At 36.3% G+C, this 20,830-nt stretch overlaps 1 protein-coding gene across 1 annotated transcript in view; it reads left to right on the top strand.

Annotated features, from left to right (window-relative positions):
* The window catches only part of LOC137390790 (probable E3 ubiquitin-protein ligase HERC1), a 171,055-nt gene that overhangs the window by 33,577 nt on the left and 116,648 nt on the right, over positions 1–20,830 (top strand). The window contains exons 25-35 of the mRNA XM_068077107.1: positions 905–1,015; positions 1,485–1,626; positions 2,824–3,019; positions 4,470–4,743; positions 5,332–5,460; positions 7,823–8,019; positions 9,010–9,237; positions 9,618–9,821; positions 13,629–13,789; positions 14,268–14,459; positions 15,296–15,399. Of these exons, the coding sequence (XP_067933208.1) occupies positions 905–1,015; positions 1,485–1,626; positions 2,824–3,019; positions 4,470–4,743; positions 5,332–5,460; positions 7,823–8,019; positions 9,010–9,237; positions 9,618–9,821; positions 13,629–13,789; positions 14,268–14,459; positions 15,296–15,399 (1,938 nt within the window). The remainder of the gene's footprint in view (positions 1–904; positions 1,016–1,484; positions 1,627–2,823; positions 3,020–4,469; positions 4,744–5,331; positions 5,461–7,822; positions 8,020–9,009; positions 9,238–9,617; positions 9,822–13,628; positions 13,790–14,267; positions 14,460–15,295; positions 15,400–20,830) is intronic.

Here is a 20,830-nt window from a genome sequence, read left to right as displayed (position 1 = left end):
GCTGCCTTGACATATGAGAAAACTTTGAGATACAAGCATGCAAGCCGGTTCTCTATGCGGCCACTAAACAGTAGGTATGCTTGAGGCTGATTTTGAGGCAGAACAGCATCGCTCGGTATTTTCTGCCGAATCAGTTTGAAAAAGTTTCACAAAGGTTGGCCAAAAATTATAGCAAAAGCGAGGCAAAAAGCGCCAAGCCGGAGGAAGACAAAAAAATTAAAATAAATACAAAATTAGAGTTAAGTTTAGTAAAAGATTAAAACTAGCTGTTTAGTAAACTAAATTCATTCGAGTTAAATTCAAAGTTTTTGTTTTGTTACGTAGTGTCACTAGTATAGTGCACTGAATGCATTGCTGTCAAGTCTCTCTTACACTGCTGCTTGCCACTGTTTGTCTTGAAGATATAAATTTCATACAGTACCGTACATACTAATGTTACATTTTATTGTGAATCATAACCACTAGATGGTACTTGTTACTTTGCCAATGTAGGCAGTGAATTACAACAATTAAAAACATGTTTTTCCAATGTAATATCTTGTTTTAGGTGTTTTTTATAGCGTGAAGACAGATTAATTTGTATTTCATTGTTTTATACATTAAATATTGCTTTGAGGTACGAGAACATTGAAGTATGAGCTCAGTCTTAGAATGCATTAGCTCGTATGTCAAGATATGAATGTACATACTTCTGTGTTTAACTATGTCTATGTACAGCAAATGTTATCAGAGTTAAAAGTAAACAGATTTGAGTAGTTTTCTAGTTTCAATTTATTATTTTCTTCTAATTTTTCTTCTAGTATCTAATTTAATTAAATGGTTATTGTGTGACGATATATGCTGCATTTTATAAGGAGTTATGTTCTCTATGTTATAATACTACTGAATCTGTTTCAATGTTTAGCAGAAGTTAAAAATGCTGAAATCAGAGAGTTGTTAGAGTTGGCCGAAGGATCATGTGCGGAGAGTACACACGTTGCTATCAGCAATGCCTACAAGTACGCTAAGAAGAAAGGTGGGTTACTAGTTGAATAATTCACTGCAATCAGGGTTTGCATAGACTGAGTTATTATAGGCAATCAACCTTTAATAGTGCTTCTCTTTGTTTATTCATGTTTCTGAATTAACTCTTGAAAATCTCACCATCTGCTACTTGATCACGGAAGTAATTTATACGATAAACAGGGATGTCTCTATCCCTTCGTCTATCTGTATGTTTTTCCAAAGCCAGAGTTAGAAATTAGAATAAAATAAAAACTATAAAATATAATATGCCTTATAGTAGCCATGCCATTCACTCACACCTATTTACTAATAACATGGCTCGGGTTTACTATGTGAAGTTTATATCCTTTTGTGAGACATGTGAAACACATATGCATACACACATACTTGCACATGTTTGTACATACATTAGTTGTCATGTGTACGCAGTATTACGTGAGTATTGCATGAATTTTATTAGTGAAAATTATTTTTTGCAGATTTAGATACGGTTAACCTAAGAGATGATTGGCTGCTGGAACGAACTACAAGATTTTTGTTAGCAGCATTCTTTAAGCACGCCAATGTGGTCCAAAAGGCTTTGGCTGGTGACCATGACCGAGTGCTCTCCGAGGTCTACAGGTAAGTCATCTACAGCAATCTCTTGAGTTGTATGTATGATAGACTATGTATACCTCCGTTCGCATAAGATTGTAGGTACACATCTAAAAGAGGCTCACTTGTAGCTAGAACTTCACGAGATGTTGATTTAACTGGTTGCTGGCGATTTTTCAAGTAGACAGTTTGAAAATTGCCCCCATTTAAAGGGATATCGCCAATTGTATAAACGATATAATCATTTAATGACGATAAATCTCACACCTGACGATTTTCAAACATTAAGTGATACTGGAACTAAAATACACGGGCCTTACAATAAGCTCATTCATGAAATAAATGCTTCTAATTATTACAAACACAAAAACAGTTTCTCTTAAAATTAAAATATGCAAAAAATATAAACAAAATTTTGCAAGTTTTTCTACATAATAATATCACGATATATCGTGAATTGACTATTTGCAATATCGAATCGTCTGCTGATTTTTGGAAATCGTGAAGCCCTACTTGTAGCCAGCTCATAAAGACTTAAACGGACTACAAATATGATATGGACAGAAGCACCATTGAGATTTTGTTATGACTTGCGATATTTCAGTGGTAGATATGGTAGATATGCTAAGTGTAGATATGCTAAGTGTAGATATGGTAGATATGCTATGTGTAGATATGGTAGATATGCTAAGTGTAGATATGCTAAGTGTAGATATGGTAGATATGCTAAGTGTAGATATGGTAGATATGCTAAGTGTAGATATGCTAAGTCTAGTATTCATTGGGTTTACTTATGTTGCAGCCCGCGTGTTTGCAATAAACAAATCTTATACAGAGGTTTCGCGTAATGCATTTATGTGAGATTCTTGTAACACAACTCAGTCTTGGTAAATTTTTGGTTTTGCCCAAAACAAGTTGCGGTTATTATTGTGAAACTGGATTCGTTTAATTTTTTCCAATGTCCCAAAACCACAATGTATATTTTACCATAACTTCTATGATCGGTGAATGCTGAATTTATGCTTGTCAGTCAAAGTTGATATCGTGATTTTTCATAGTTATTGCCCACGCCACCTCAGTTGGTCTGATAATTGGTGGACTAAACTATATTATTAAATCTTCACCCTAACAGTGTGTCTTTAGTTTTTCATCTCAAGAGGACACAAGTACCAACTCTCTACGTACACAGTCAGCCGCATGATGGTTGTATAATGGTTGTTTTAGACAAGTGTTTAAAATTCGACGCAAACTAGTGACGCTGGGACAGAAAGTTACAGAGCAGTGCAGTACCGATACTCCTGTTCATACTGGCGGAGATCACGCTGCTCAGTCTGACCTTACTAGTGAAGAGATCAGCTTACCATCTGATTATATATCAGTAGATGGTATGAGAGTTAGTGACACTCCTCAAAATGAACCGGTGAGCTTGTTGTTTGCCAGTTCTATTTTCCTGTTACACCGCTGCTCATGGTACTTGGTCAAGGACTTTTTACACTGACCATTGCTTGCAAACTTTCTGTGCTAAGTTCTGCTTTCTTTATGCCATCATATGTCTCAGCCCAAAACATTGTAAACTGTAGCCCTCTTTTTGATGGATTAACCTGGTACAATTCAAAGTGCCATTATTGAAAGTCATTGTTGTTACTTCACCATCACAGAACGTCTAATGCATTTCTTGAAGCTGTTGGCGTCTATAGTCTCTTTTTTATGCACTTGACAAATGAGAGTAGTGCCCTCAAGTTGTCAGGTTCACTTTCTATGGCTGAGTCTTAAGTAGTGCTTGACAAGTGAGAGTAGTGCCCTCAAGTTGTCAGGTTCACTTTCTATGGCTGAGTCTTAAGTAGTGCTTGACAAGTGAGAGTAGTGCCCTCAAGTTGTCAGGTTCACTTTCTATGGCTGAGTCTTAAGTAGTGCTTGACAAGTGAGAGTAGTGCCCTCAAGTTGTCAGGTTCATTTTCTATGGCTGAGTCTTAAGTAGGGGAGGCTAGTATGCAATGTATTTAGCAGTGAGCTTGCTGGCACTGACCTTGGATCTTCATGTTCTTTAGTTTGCTATATCTGATCCTATTCTCTAATATATGCGTATGCACTAGTTGGCCCTATAACATACACCTCTTACATAAATTCCACTGAACATAAAGAATTTATGTACCGTTTCTGCATCATATTACATAAAAAATTATTTATAATGTAAAGCATCAAGCTGGTGCAAGTTCTTAAATTCGATATGAATATTGAGATTTCTATAGTTAGTCTTGAAAGTATTGTTTTCTCTCTAGCCATGCTTGGGAGAGACGATGACATATAGGGGTATCTGAGATATCTATGTACTATATAATATATATTTTTACTTTGTTTTAGACATGTTAAATTACTTTTTCTTTTGCTTTTCACCATGCACCATGCTGTGGAATTTTTTTTAATCGACATTGAAGGTGTGTGCTCTCTTTAACTTGATGTAAAATCACTGTAAACATGAACCCTAAACTAAGTGTGAGTGATAAGAAAACAAGGAAAAAGTTGTCAATACAACAAACCAATGATACCAGTTACTGTACAGTCTTTAGATTAAGAAGTTAGTTTAGTTTTTTATTTTGAAGTACCAAAGAGGTGAGTTTCGAAAAATCTTGGAATGTAGTTTATGCTTTGTATAACATAAAATCGCTGTAATGTAAAAAATTTTCGAACGGATTATTTATGATGTAGGGCCGTCTACTGTAAGCCAAAATAAGATGATAGCATAATTTACTGGAAATAATAATGCTATTTTTACTTTTCATATATCGATATTATTGTGTGAGAACAGTTTGTATTGTGTATTTTGAATGTTGCATCTTCTAAAATTGAACGAGGCAGTAATCTGTCTACAGATGCAAGCATCAGCTGACCACAGTCAATCTGAAAGAGGTACCGAAGTGCAGACATCACTTAGTTTCGCCGAGGATTCTCAAGCCACTGATCAAACATCAGTTACTCAGACAGAGTTGGAGACTGAGTACGTGCCAGCGTTCATTGTTCAGAGGCGGACTGAGCTGACGCAGGTGATAGACCGTCTCGAAGAACACAATAACATCCACAGAGCCACTACCAGCAGAAGAGCCGAGACTGTACCATCTGATATTGAGTTCGAAGCCAACTTGGAAGGTAGATTTAAGAGTAGTTTGCTGGTAGATGTTAGACAACTGTTCATCTCTTCTGAAATTCAAGTTACAATCTCTTTATATCGTTTTGAATTTAAACCATGCCTTTTAGCTGTTCGATTTCAACCCTTAATTTAGCGCAAATAAGTTAGGCATACCATTGTTGTAGCTTGTTTACCCTGAAGATTATTTCATTAAATTCTTATATAAAACAGTTTTTAATACCATAATGTCAACCATATTCTTACTAGAGCCAAATACCCAGTAATCTAATTTTCAGGAGCTTTATGTTGATCATGTTGTTGACTATCTCATCCTAGTAAGCCTTCTGTGACTCTTAGTGCACCTTTATTACTGGCACTCCAGTCAGAGCAGTTCATCAGACAGCATATGGACAGGCTTTATAACTTGCAAATATAGGTGCAATATTTTAAAATGTCACATCTGTAACTTTCTAAAAAGGGAGCCTGCGATGTTTAAAATATTTTAAATGGTACAGTTCTCTATTTATTGTAACTTGCAATAGCATTCTATTATTTGCATTTATGCTTCATGTTGCCAATCCATCGACTTAGTATTATGATCTATCCAGAGATTCACACACCTCACAGAGAGGAGACAACTGCTAACCAATCAGTGCAAGACATCTATGAGAAGGAGTGCAACTCTATAATAGACAAGTGTCGGTTTATTATCACAGATGTCATGGCCTACCTCAAAGGTGAGCTAGTGCTCTGCTGGCTTATGTCACTGCTGGTTATTAATAGCCAACAGCTCATAGATTTTAAAATCTACTTTCCTGCGAATATTTATTGTTTCTTTATTTTGCTCTCTTTATATGTTTTAAAAGAAGGCTATGCTTTACAATTAAAAAGGTGAAGTTTAGCAGGTAGAATACATATTAAAAATAATATATATTCTAATACTAGTTAGTACCCTTCTGACTATTTTGTATATAACTGTTGCAAATGCTGAATTAATCAAAGGTGGTTTTTCACCTTTCTCTGCCACAAGCCGTGTGGCATGGCTCAGCAAAATGTTTTCGTGTGGCCAAGAGTCAAATAATGCTTCGTACTCATTGCTTCTGATTAGGGAGTAATTAATTATTCTATCATATCTGTACTTAACCGAAAGGAAACCATCATCTGAATACGTTGAGCCAATAAAAAATATGGCTACAACCCATCCTGAGCGTGGTTTCACTTTGCAACAACTTTCATTTTTTATTGCAATTTCTTCTTAGCAGCGACCAGTTGTGTCAGAAGCATTAAAGCGACAAATTTTTACTAATTTTAGACTTGTAAACTTTGGGTGCTTTGTATTGAACAATAGTACTACTGAGAGTGATTATGTTTATTTTATCAATAATAATACCGTAAACTGTAATAATACATGTATTGACAAATTTCCCAACTCAGATCTTTACATATACATGCCCCTGTCAAATATTAGGTTTTACTGAATATGTAATCAAGTCCTAGTAGAGAAATTAATTTGGTAGCGAAAGAGTTAATGCATCCATGAAAGTTATAAACAAATCAAGTCCATATATCACTTTCAGTTCATTTGCGAAATATTGTTTTTGTAAAAATTCACGGTGTTATATGATGAGGTTTGTCTATGCACCTTAACTTGTTAAATGCTGCCTATATAACATGGATGGAACTGATCACGACTCATATGGTTGCTGCCACACTCTGAAACCACCTTGGTCAGCTATTCGGTAAACCTTACCTTCATGAGTTCAATTAATGAAATGGTTTAATATATTGGATATTTAATAACTTTCCTATCAAAAACGGCAGCGAAAAATCTTTATTCATTTGATATACCCAACCAATACATAACATTATAACATATTTTTTAGCATGTCCTTTTTTGAGGATGTATAAAAGTGGTTAACAAAAATATTTTTTAATTTTGGTCCAAAAGGAAGATTCAATGATTGGCTAGAGTCACTTCTAAAGTAAACAAGTTAGCCTGAGGATCTGAAATCTTTACTATAATAAAAGCTGTGTCTGTCCGAAGCCCCGTTAAGAGCGGTAGGAAAAACAGATTGACTCACACAGGAATCGAACCCGAGGCATATGATTTCTGAGCAAGCGCGCTAGCGGTACACCACTCAACCACCTTATTACTTTATGAATTAATTATACTCATACTGATCACCCATAAGGATCTCCCACGGTGCCCGGGACTGCCGAGCATACTAGTAACTATACACTAGAAACGCCTTAAAGGCGTGCAACTCCGACTTATTGTTTTCTTTATAATACTACAACCTCTGATACAGAACTTCATTGTTGACTGTCAGTAAAGGTATTGTTTATAAAGTTTTGAAAGAAAACTTTGTCGTTTTACAGGCAAATTTTATGGTTAATATGACTTCATTTGGCATATTATAGTAAAAATCTTCTGGATTTTTCATCCATTTTGTCCTTTGTAATAGTTACACCGTGGCCTCGTAACTTCTTGCAACTCTTAGAGCATGGAACTATGACATTTTTTTAGACAAGACTGTTACAACTTTAGTTCACTGATTTTCAGTCATAAATTTTAGTTACCGTTCAACTAGTGCATACTATGCTACTATAGTTGCACCTGGCAATCTCAAAGAATGCACGATGATTTATGAGATCAGCACCATTGGGCTAAACTCATTGTTTCTATCCTGAGATTACTTTACCAAGTGTATATGATTGTCTTGTTTTGTTAGTAGCTATGCATTATCTCATGGAACACATTGTCTTACCTAAATCTTTTTCAGGAGCTGTTGTGTGTTTACATCCTTGAAGTCACAAATGTGGTATTCTGCAAATTAATTAGAATTCTCATATTAATTATAAATGCAATTCTCATATTGCATAAGACTTTTTAGATTTTGCAATTTTTTCAACTGGTTTTAGAGTTCAACAAGTGACTCTAGAAGTTGTCTATTTATTACCCTTTGTATTTTTCATTCCAAAAATATTGTTACATTTTTACTGCTATTAAAAGTAATCTTTGCATAAACTAAATTAAAATATTTTTTATAGAACTGTTGTTGTAGTCAGCTTATCATCTTTTGCTGTATGCACATGTAGCAGAGAATGATGACTCTGAACAGCTGCTTTCTGAAGTAAAAGATCCCGATGAATCTGATATTTCAACATCCAATTCAGTGCCACTGTTTAAACATTGGAGTCTATCACTGAAAGGATCTCCTGGTCTCTACACTCCTTTGGAACGATCTAAGGTGAAGATGCAAAGCATTTCCAAGTGTGGGCAGATAGCTCCACCTGTAAACTCAGTCTATTTGTCGTTAGTTTGTTTAGACTTGTCATAAAAAGCTATTGACTAGCTATAACTAGTCAATGTATGTCATGGACCCATATTGATCTGTCAACCAACTAATTATCTGAAATTTTTCATATTTTTTTTTTTAAATTCAAGCGATGACCTGGCTTACAAAGCTTGAAGGAGAATGCTTTCATAAAAATATAGCTTATCACTTTGAAGGACATGCACAAATGTATCATAACAGTTGCCGTCTCGAGAGTTTCCATTGAATCGATTAAATTAATTGCATTTGTATTGTATTTTTATTGTACTCGAGTCGTTGTCAGAAATACTTCTCTTTGCACCTTTGTCGGATCAGCTGTGTCATGCAGCTCCGCCATGGTTGCTGTAAGGTTGTTACTGTAGGACCTTGTTTTTCTTTTGTTGTGCAGAGATGTCTGTCAGAGGTAGGAATATCTCAGCACCACTGGGACAGTAATATTTAGTCTATAATCTCCTCACTAGGCTCACTTTTAATTGTTGAATCTGAATGAGTGCATCATAGTTTGATATTTCGCCAAGAGTCACCTACCTGGATTATAATAACAGGCAATAAAATGTGTTTGCTAGATCACAGACAAAGAGACATGTAGCTGTGGTATGATATAGCACGAAGAGGCATCTACCTGCAGTACATTGTCATCTAAAAGTACGCCTACCTGGAGTATAATGTCACACAATGAGATGCCTACCTGTAGTATGTTGTCATATGAAGAAGCACCTAATTTTAGTAGAATGCCACACAAAGAGATGCCTACTTGTAGCATGTTGTCATACAAATAGGCACCTACTTTTTGTGTAATATTCCGCGAAGAGATGATTACTTGTAGTGTAGTATCACATAGCCAATTACCTCCTGTAAGGTTAATTGCACCATCTTATTTCTTATAAATAAGTCTTTCATAGAAATTTTCCTCTAAAAAGGTGTGTAATTTTGTCTGCTTCCGTACAGGTCGTTGCTGATGCTGACAAAGCCCAGACCACCATTACTCTGCAGGATGTTCAGAAAGCTCTTGGGAATCTCAAAACCCAACAGAGCCAATCACCTAGTTCTAAATTGAACAACCTTATTCCTACAAAACTAGTTCGCGAACTGACCGATTACCTATTCAACAAGGGTGAAGATACTCTTCCCTCACATATGAAGAGTACTTTGAGAAATGAGCAGCAAAAGGCTGAGGTAGGGCTTCAAGCATTTTTGGAAAGTTCGTCCTTTTGAAACTTATCATGAATAGTTTAAACTATATATTCATTTTCTTAAGCTTTTTTTGACCAATATTGCTAAGTAAAGGAGGACATCAGGTCACAAAGCTTTGATACATTACTATGGTGGTATTGTTATGCCCGAGTCTGTGTTGAGGTTTTCAATGTTTGCCTTCTGCACTCCTTCTAGGAAATGGTTTACACCACACAGTTGTCTTTACACCACACATTTGTCTTTTTACCACCCGGTTGTCTTTACACCACCCGGTTGTCTTCACACCATACAGTTGTCTTTGCACCACAGAGTTTTCTTTACACCACAAAGTTTTCTTCACATTGCATGGTTATCTTTGGCAGACAAGACTGAAGGCACTCGAGTACATTCGAAGGCTGCTGGCACAGAGTCCTTTCTTGCATACCGACTCACAGGATGGTGCTGCTACGGTCAATTCTTGTCTCATCCCATCAGTGGATATTCAGTGGCTCATCGGCTGCTTTAACCTTCACCTCCTTCACTCTGACCACGAGGAAGCAAACACACGTCAAATTCACCACTACCAGGTCAGCAGTGCCACGACTTGACACCTCATCTTTTGACTTTTGTAATGTGTAACCCAGGGGTCAGGAACCTTTTTGACTGAGAGAGCCAAAAACCCGAATGTTTCGAAATTTCATTATAGGAGAGTCATATGTATATTTCATAGGAGAGTCATATGTATATTTCATAGGAGAGTCATACGTATATTTTGAATCTTGAAAACATAAAATAAATGGAAAAAGGAAGACCAGCAAATTTAGTATGTTTAAGCAATTTTAGAGTATAAGAAAAATGGATTTACTCTGTTCGTTTATTTTGTATTAACTAACTAACAAACCATTTTGTTCGACGTTCAAACAAAATAAATTCGACGTTCATTTACACGATTTGCTTATTTTTCTAAATGGTAAAGTCTATTTCACAAAGTAAAACTAATCCTTTGTTTTTCGTGATGTTATTCTATCGTTGTCTGCCATCTTTATGAACAACTTTTATCGTTAAAAACACGACGCTTCTGCAATTAATTATTTGCAAACAATGCTTTTGTTTGCAAATTTTTTATTTTGGTATCAAAAAACACTGAAAAATACTATTAATCAAGAGAATGTCGATGGTTTTTTACAAAGATGGCGGCTTTTTTTGTGCGCATGTGTAAACAGGGTGATGACGTCAAAAAATCGATGGATAGCAATATTTTATACGTTTACTAGACAGCAAAACAACAAATAATTGTACACAAAGCGGTACTACCTGTTGGTCGTCAGATGTATCTAGGGTCAAGGTTATGATAAAAGAGAACTTTTGACGATACTCCAACTCGTGACATTCTGATTGGTGGACCGGCGCTGTAACATCTGCACCAATCAATCGCCTTCAAGTATTGATTAACAATCGCGCAGCTACCTATTCTCTGTTTTGTCGACACATCTGGTGATCCATCACGACAAACTAAAATGTCATGGAAGTTGTATATATATATAATAGATATAACGCTATACGCATGTCGTTTTTTCTTTCACAAGATAAATTATCATTCAAATCGATATTGAGATTTTGCACGACATATAGCGCTTCACGTTAAATGAAATTTTTAACGTAGTAGGAAGCAAAAACTTCACATAAATCCTTTACAGTAATACTTCAACTTACGAGTGCTCCAACGTACGAGAAACTTGAGATGCGAGCCAGCTTTTAAGCAAGTTTTAGCACTAACATACGAGCCATGTTTGAGATACGAGCACTTGAGTCAGTTGTCAAGTATGCCGGAGGTGTTTTATGAGAACAGCATCACTCTGTATTTTTCAACTGCTCAGGTTATACTGTTGTATCGTGTTTTTTTGAGCACGATTTTCTGTGCAGAATTATGTGAATTATACGTACTGTGCGTAGACCGAAAGTTTGCCAGTAAAATGAAAGATAATACAAAGAAAAAGCAAATGATAACAATTGATATTAAACGGAAAAATATTGAAAAATATGCGAAATGTGTATGCGTGATTGAGCTAGCTCAGCAATATGACAGAAATACATTCATAATTATCAAACAGAAGAATTATATTCAGGGCATTTAGTTCGCAAAAGGACTAACCATAGTTTCTAAGCGGTGCAGCGATCTTCACGACTGCTGGTGGCATTGGACAAACAATTGGCCGGTGACAGCGTAACTGAAACGATGCTATGTGAAAAGTCCGGTGCTATCTATCCAAACTGTTTAATAGACACTCGGACAAGCTGGCTAGTGGTCGTGCATTAACCATTTGTGACGACACCTGTGTTCGTCCTAATCGCAACATGTTGCAAGGGCGACAAAGGCAAACGTCCTTAAATAGGTTTATCTTAAAACGGCCGGCTAGTCGTGAGAGCGAAAAAAAGGAAAGATTTCTCGCTAACCAGCGAGAAACTTCAAACTATGAACGCCGAAGAAATTTTAATTACATTTAGTTGAAAATGAAAGTTTGCTTTTAGGTTTGCTTCTAAGTTTGTCTTTTAACACTTTGATAAAATCCAAATTTATCAAAGTCAAGTGTTGTAACGAAGGATAACTTATATCTCCCTCCCTGGCAAATGCGAGTGTTAACTGCTATTGTATGTATTTAATTTTACATTTTAATTAATCACATTTCCTTGCATTATTTTTTATTTGTTGCTTTTTGAAAACATGTAGTATGTAAGAACAATAGCCAACATGTTCTTTCTATTACAATATCTTGTTTTGAGTGTTTTATTTGCTTTTTTAGAGTAGGGAAACCAATCAATATATATTTAATTGTTCTATATATAAATAAATTGCACCAACATGCGCGTAAATTGACATACGAGCTCAGTCTCGGAACGCATTAAGCTCGTAAGTTGAAGTATGATTGTACATTATTTGTAATTTACGTTTTAGGAGCTATACGTTATAGGAGCGTCTACTGCATTTAGTTAATTAAATTAAAAGCAAAATTATGATTATTTTTTCCACTGATTTATCAAAGAGCCAGATGAAGTCATCAAAAGAGCCACATATGGTTCGAGAGCTAAAGGTTCCCGACCCCTGGTGTAACCTGTGACCCTCTTTGATAAAGGTTCACAAAAATGTGCTGTTTTCAAAATGTCATTGGCAGACAACTCCAGTGTCATTTGGACATCATAATTTTGAATTTTCACCATAATCATATATTTATCTTTTATATAATGTATTTTTCGGGCAGATTAGTAAAATCGGGATGCTTAATAAATCTGCAACTTGTCTGCTCACATAATTAAAATACCAAAAGCTGGTCATTTGGTGGTATGATGCTGGACAAGCTTTCAACAACAACAACAATAATACAATGTTAGTTTACAAAGTATCAGTTGTCCTATCTTCACTGCACTCACACAAACCTTTCATGTGCTTTGGAAAGGTTTGTGTGAGTTGGCAAACCTTTCCAAGCACATGGCAACATGGCAAATATTCCATTGGCAATATGAAAGCATATGTGCTTTCATATTGCCAATGGAAAATTTGAGTAAGCTTACTAATAAGAGCTAACGCTTCTCATGATGTTGTGCCATAACTTTGCGTTGTGGCCGAAAGCGGTAGCGTATTTGCTCCCATATACCGAAATATATTGCCAAATGAATCCATCAAGCTTGTGTAGCTGAATTGGGAAGGCATCGAACTGGCGAACGGCAGGGTCCGAGATAAAGTTTCTGCGATATGGATTCTTTATTCCAAGATATTAATAGCTATAGCTGGACATGCCAAAGGATGACAGAAAACAGACGACAGACAACCAACTTTGAGAAATATATATGGTATATAAATCTCAAAGTTTGACTTTAAGATTGATATGTATAGATATATATCTATATTTATAGATGTATATCTCAAAGAGTAGATGTCAAAGAGTTTGTCATGTGTTCGGATGTCTGCCTGTCCAGCTATAGCTATTAAAATCTTGAATGAAGAATCTGCATCGCAGATTGGATCTCAGAACTTTCCGTTGCCCAGACGATATGCTAATTTAATTGTGCTAAGCGAGATTGATGGATTCATTGGGCGAAATATGTTGCTATGTGGGTGAAAATATGCATACCGTTTTGTGTTACGGTGCAATGTCGTTTTATGTGTGCTCTCACAGCACTTATTAGTAAGTTTAGCAATACTAGTTTACTCAAATTAGCCATTGGCAATGTGCCAGGCTAATGGCAAGTGGCAGGTAACTACGTTACCTGTCACTGTTTATAAGCTGATTTTTAATACCCATGCATCGCCGGGCATGCTGCTAGATCCTCATTGCTTAACCTTGTATGGTATAGGAAACCCTCTTATACTAGTGTAAAAATTTGCCATTGTTTTTTAGGCTGGAATAGAGTGTTCTCGTGTTGGGACACGGCTGGACATAAAGAGAACAGTGCACAGCATGTATTCTACCCTCGTAGAGCTGCTCACTCATTCCCACCAGCTGCCTTCTAAGGAATCTATTGTCTCTGTTTTACTCTACGCACTCAGTGCCAAGTACAGGTCAGTCCACCTTTCTGCTTCTCTCAATTTAGCTTCATCCAGTGTTGCCACTTATACTGTTCTACTAACTTAAACTCTAATTGTTTTAACTCCAAACTTGACCCAACTCCAGTATGATGCCTGCAAGTCTGATCATGGCATTAGTATTTTCCAAGTGCTGTCAGGTTGGCCAGCTTCTAAATAACTAAGGGTATGTTTATGACTCGCATTTTAGTAGGAATCTTTTCACTACACAATCTGTAGTTGTTTTTATAACAATTTCAGCCTTTTTCATTATGATTAGTTTTTGTCGAGTGACAAGAAATTGGTCCAAAGTTTAAATGAGAAAAGCGCAGTCTGCCTGAACGGTTTGCGCTTATTAAAATTATTTATACCTATAAATACATATTTCATCTTTTGGTTTGATAATTGCTTTTATATTAATTAACCATATACTTGCCTACATTCATAAAATGTAAGGCTGACTAACATTTTACAGTGCTGCCGATGTAGATCTTATAGTGTCCCATGGGCTGTTGCCAATAATATCTAAGATAGCCAACCCGAGGAATGTCTCTCCTCAGTATGTCACACAGATTTCTGCAAACAGTCTTCCTGCTGGTGAGCGATTCACTCTGCTCAGTCACGCTACAGCTCTGCGCCTTCTCCAGATGCTATCACTTAACGCGGGGTAAGTCAACTGTTGATACCTGGAATTAAAGATCTTCATGTCTTTAGGGTGATGATAGACGGAGTAATGCAGTTGTAATCAAGTAGAAGTGTGTTGACACTATGAACTATGACAGCTCTACAACTTTTTACTATAATAAGAGCCATGCCTGTTCATCTGTCTGTTTGTTCACTTGTTTGTCTGTCCAAAGCCAGGGTTAGAGGTTAAGATAAAAGATTGCTATATATGGTACGCAAACTCGTAACATTCAAACTTGGTAGACTGACACTGTAACACCCACACTAATCGACTGCCTTTAGACATTTCTGAATAATTGTGCAAAGTATAATTCTTGGTGCTTTATGGCCGAAAAAATGAACAGATATAATACAAATGAAGTTTGAAAAATACCTATGATAAATAATCTCCTACTGCACACTTGACGAGCCCCCACAACACACTAGACTGTCAGAGTACTAGAGTACATAATGTTTAATATATAAATTACACGCACTGATGAATTATCTTATAGCATGTATATATCATTTTATATGTATGCCTGACTACTAAAATAATTGTACAAATACATGACTCCGAATTGAAATAATGTTGTCCGTTTTGTCACTGTTTTTGAGAAATGGTTGCATTTAGCCACTGCCAAACCTCCTTTAAGGTAATTTAAACTTCAATCATGCAAGTCATCGCGTAGTAACGTGACAGATTCTCATTTTCACTACAGAGCTTCACTTTTGGATTTTGTCTCAACTAGAGACAAATGTTGCTAGATTGTTGATTACTTTTTAGTTGCTAGCGGCGGGTTTTTTATTGTTCTATTGTCAATTTTCTTGTTTTTACAGAATTCGTGCCAATCAGCTTAAAGCCTCTACCCTACAGATTATAGGACTAACTCTTCACTCTCACCTTGACACACTTTACCAGCTCTGCAAGGAGTCTCAAAAAGGTAAGCATTTTACTGCTTGCGGTGGTGCTGATTGTAATAGTATAATTGGCAGTTGTGTGATCCTTAGTGACATTTGGTAAAAATATTCAGTTTATTTGCAAGCCAATCTCAAGTTATATAGAAGAGTTAATGACTAAAAACCTTCCCATACAAAAGAGACCATTTATACCACCAGCCCTTCGTGTCTAAAGATGCAAATATCTTGATATTTAGATGTACAACCACAAAGAGTTACATTTAGATAGACTTGTGTTTGTTATAACGAATGTGTTTTATTTCAGAATGAAGACCTACGCAATGGTAACTTAATATAAGGTTATTTATTATATTTAATTTTAAAGATGAACTTACACAAATTTTTAGTAGATTTTATCAGGAAGTATAAGTATTTTTCTATCATTTGTAATTGTTTTTTTCATGTTTGAGGTGATCTGACTGCCAGGATGTTTTTGAATTAAAATTGATAAAGCTTGATCGCAATTAAAATGCTCAGAAGAAAAATACATGCCAATGATGTCACTAGTTGTTATCATTGCAATAGTTGATATCAGTTATTGCGTTCAAATTGCAGCGTTAAGCGTCTCTATTCTGTCAGTCTCTTTGCAACTATAGAAAGTAACTTAACTAAAGTAAGCTCGTGTGAAATGACACCACTAGTTGTTATCATTGCTATAGTTGATATCGGTTATTGCATTCAAGTTGCAACGTTATGAGTCTTGGTTGGTTTTATTCTGTTGGTCTCTTTGCAATCATAAACATCACAATAAACAACTATAGATATCATAATCACCTTTTCTGATTGATCTGAGCGTTTTAATCCGCGACCAAGTTTTATTGATTTTAATCAAGATTGAAACATCCTGACAGTCATCAGATTACCTCAAACATCAAAAACAGTTGCGAATGATAGACAAATACCAATACACTCTGACGAAATATCAAAGTTTTTTTGTGTAAGTTCATTTTTAATTCCTTGTCCAAGAGAAACAATCAAACCTCTAATTTCTCTAAGGCATTTGGATTGAAAATAAAATGCCATGGCCAAAATGTCTTTCTAGGTAAATTCAGTCATTTGTTAAGTTCAGTGTCGTTGTATTGACTTTGAACATTGTGTTTATAAACTGGTTTCTTTTTAGCTTTCACATTATTCACTGCTGCCAATATTCTTGTCAAACACAGTAACATGTTGACGTGTCTGTATTATGAGATGCAACACAGCAATGATATATTTGCTAGTAATGGAACTCTAGCCATTTCTGTGACAGTTACTACACTTCACTTAATTAAATCAGAGGTAACATCAGTTTGTAAATAGAACTGATTCTTATTTCTATGTTGGTCTGTTCAATCCACACAGGACAGCATATAATTATTCATACACTACACCACCCACTATTTATTACACATGTGTGTGGAGAATAGTGCTGGTGAACGAGTCAACTGCTCACCCGCTATGGAAGTTTCTAACAGTTTTAGTAGAATGTCCGCTAGGCAAGTTGACCTGATTGAAAATGCACTCCTGCACTTTCTTATGTACACCTCATTTACTAATGGAGCAACTCTCATTTACTCATGGAGCAACTCTCATTTACTCATGGAGCAACTCTCATTTACTCATGGAGCAACTCCCATTTACTAGTGGAGCAACTCTCATTTACTCATGGAGCAACTCTCATTTACTCATGGAGCAACTCTCATTTACTAATGGAGCAACTCTCATTTACTCATGGAACAGCTCTCATTTACTCATGGAGCAACTCTCATTTACTAATGGAGCAACTCTCATTTACTCATGGAGCAACTCTCATTTACTCATGGAACAACTCTCATTTACTCATGGAGCAACTCTCATTTACTAATGGAGCAACTCTCATTTACTAATGGAGCAACTCTCATTTACTCATGGAACAGCTCTCATTTACTCATGGAGCAACTCTCATTTACTAATGGAGCAACTCTCATTTACTCATGAAGCAACTCTCATTTACTCATGGAGCAACTCTCATTTACTCATGGAACAACTCTCATTTACTCATGGAGCAACTCTCATTTACTCATGGAGCAACTCTCATTTACTCATGGAACAGCTCTCATTTACTCATGGAGCAACTCTCATTTACTAATGGAGCAACTCTCATTTACTAATGGAGCAACTCTCATTTACTCATGGAGCAACTCTCATTTACTCATGGAACAACTCTCATTTACTCATGAAGCAACTCTCATTTACTCATGGAACAACTCTCATTTACTCATGGAGCAACTCTCATTTACTCATGGAACAACTCTCATTTACTCATGGAGCAACTCTCATTTACTCATGGAACAACTCTCATTTACTCATGAAGCAACTCTCATTTACTCATGGAGCAACTCTCATTTACTCATGGAGCAACTCTCATTTACTCATGGAACAACTCTCATTTACTCATGGAACAACTCTCATTTACTCATGGAGCAGCTCTCATTTACTCATGGAGCAACTCTCATTTACTAATGGAGCAACTCTCATTTACTCATGGAACAACTCTCATTTACTCATGGAACAGCTCTCATTTACTCATGGAGCAACTCTCATTTACTAATGGAGCAACTCTCATTTACTCATGGAACAACTCTCATTTACTCATGAAGCAACTCTCATTTACTCATGGAACAGCTCTCATTTACTCATGGAGCAACTCTCATTTACTAATGGAGCAACTCTCATTTACTCATGGAGCAACTCTCATTTACTCATGGAGCAACTCTCATTTACTCATGGAACAACTCTCATTTACTCATGAAGCAACTCTCATTTACTCATGGAACAACTCTCATTTACTCATGGAGCAACTCTCATTTACTCATGGAGCAACTCTCATTTACTCATGGAGCAACTCCCATTTACTAATGGAGCAACTCTCATTTACTCATGGAACAACTCTCATTTACTCATGGAGCAACTCTCATTTACTAATGGAGCAACTCTCATTTACTCATGGAACAGCTCTCATTTACTCATGGAGCAACTCTCATTTACTAATGGAGCAACTCTCATTTACTCATGGAGCAACTCTCATTTACTAATGGAGCAACTCTCATTTACTCATGGAGCAACTCTCATTTACTCATGGAGCAACTCTCATTTACTCATGGAGCAACTCTCATTTACTAATGGAGCAACTCTCATTTACTCATGGAACAGCTCTCATTTACTCATGGAGCAACTCTCATTTACTAATGGAGCAACTCTCATTTACTCATGGAGCAACTCTCATTTACTCATGGAGCAACTCTCATTTACTCATGGAACAACTCTCATTTACTCATGGAGCAACTCTCATTTACTAATGGAGCAACTCTCATTTACTCATGGAACAGCTCTCATTTACTCATGGAGCAACTCTCATTTACTAATGGAGCAACTCTCATTTACTCATGGAGCAACTCTCATTTACTCATGGAGCAACTCTCATTTACTCATGGAACAACTCTCATTTACTCATGGAGCAACTCTCATTTACTCATGGAGCAACTCTCATTTACTCATGGAGCAACTCTCATTTACTCATGGAGCAACTCTCATTTACTCATGGAGCAACTCTCATTTACTCATGGAGCAACTCTCATTTACTCATGGAACAACTCTCATTTACTCATGGAGCAACTCTCATTTACTAATGGAGCAACTCTCATTTACTCATGGAGCAACTCTCATTTACTCATGGAGCAACTCTCATTTACTCATGGAGCAACTCTCATTTACTCATGGAGCAACTCTCATTTACTCATGGAACAACTCTCATTTACTCATGGAGCAACTCTCATTTACTCATGGAGCAACTCTCATTTACTCATGGAGCAACTCTCATTTACTCATGGAACAACTCTCATTTACTCATGGAGCAACTCTCATTTACTAATGGAGCAACTCTCATTTACTCATGGAACAGCTCTCATTTACTCATGGAGCAACTCTCATTTACTAATGGAGCAACTCTCATTTACTCATGGAGCAACTCTCATTTACTCATGGAGCAACTCTCATTTACTCATGGAGCAACTCTCATTTACTCATGGAACAACTCTCATTTACTCATGGAGCAACTCTCATTTACTCATGGAACAACTCTCATTTACTCATGGAACAACTCTCATTTACTCATGGAGCAACTCTCATTTACTCATGGAGCAACTCTCATTTACTCATGGAGCAACTCCCATTTACTAATGGAGCAACTCTCATTTACTCATGGAGCAACTCTCATTTACTCATGGAGCAACTCTCATTTACTAATGGAGCAACTCTCATTTACTCATGGAGCAACTCTCATTTACTCATGGAGCAACTCCCATTTACTAATGGAGCAACTCTCATTTACTCATGGAGCAACTCTCATTTACTCATGGAGCAACTCTCATTTACTCATGGAGCAACTCTCATTTACTCATGGAGCAACTCTCATTTACTCATGGAGCAACTCCCATTTACTAATGGAGCAACTCTCATTTACTCATGGAGCAACTCTCATTTACTAATGGAGCAACTCTCATTTACTCATGGAGCAACTCCCATTTACTAATGGAGCAACTCTCATTTACTCATGGAGCAACTCTCATTTACTAATGGAGCAACTCTCATTTACTCATGGAGCAACTCTCATTTACTCATGGAACAACTGTCATTTACTCATGGAACTACTCCCATTTACTCATGGAGCAACTCTCATTTACTCATGGAACAGCTCTCATTTACTCATGAAGCAACTCTCATTTACCTCAACAATAACATCTATTTATTTGTTCCATTTGCTAGAAGTACTATATTTGTGCTCACAGATTCAGCTCAGAGATTGGAGACAACATGGCACATTATCAAAAGCCTTTGTTGCCTCAGAAACTATTTTTTATAAAAAAACAAAACAAATTGATATTTAGCTTTTAATATAATTTTATTCACTCATACCGTGTGCCTGTCCTTTTTAGTTGGCAAGCTCATGTTCATGTTGTGGCCATGTAGGACTTAAATGGCGTTTTTTAGCTGAGCCGTTTATCTGTATAGCTGTCATTCCACAGTGCAGGAGTCAGGGTTGGAAAAGACCACGGTTTTTATGAAAAAAACAGGTTTTTTGGTTTAAAACGGTTTTTATGGTTTAAACCGGTTTTTATGGTTTTTATAATTTTACCAAGGTTTTAGCAATTTTAAGTCTAATTAACATCACTTACCATAGCTGAATGATTGAGTATTGAACATACATATGTGGAATCATCTGTTAAAGATGGTACTGTGGGAGTTATGGGAAAAAAGAGAGAAAACATGGAAATTTCAAAATGAGTCTTAAATCAAACATGATCGATGAAATACAGAACAGACATCTTATCACATCAAGTGAATATTTTACATACAGCTTTATGTATAAGTAGGAATTTTAATCCAAGTGATTAGTCA

This window comes from Watersipora subatra, chromosome 3 (assembly GCF_963576615.1).
Source record: "Watersipora subatra chromosome 3, tzWatSuba1.1, whole genome shotgun sequence".
Taxonomy (NCBI): Eukaryota; Metazoa; Bryozoa; class Gymnolaemata; order Cheilostomatida; family Watersiporidae; genus Watersipora; species Watersipora subatra.
The sequence above is the reverse complement of the archived record's forward strand: the minus strand, read 5'-3'. Positions and strand labels throughout refer to the sequence as shown.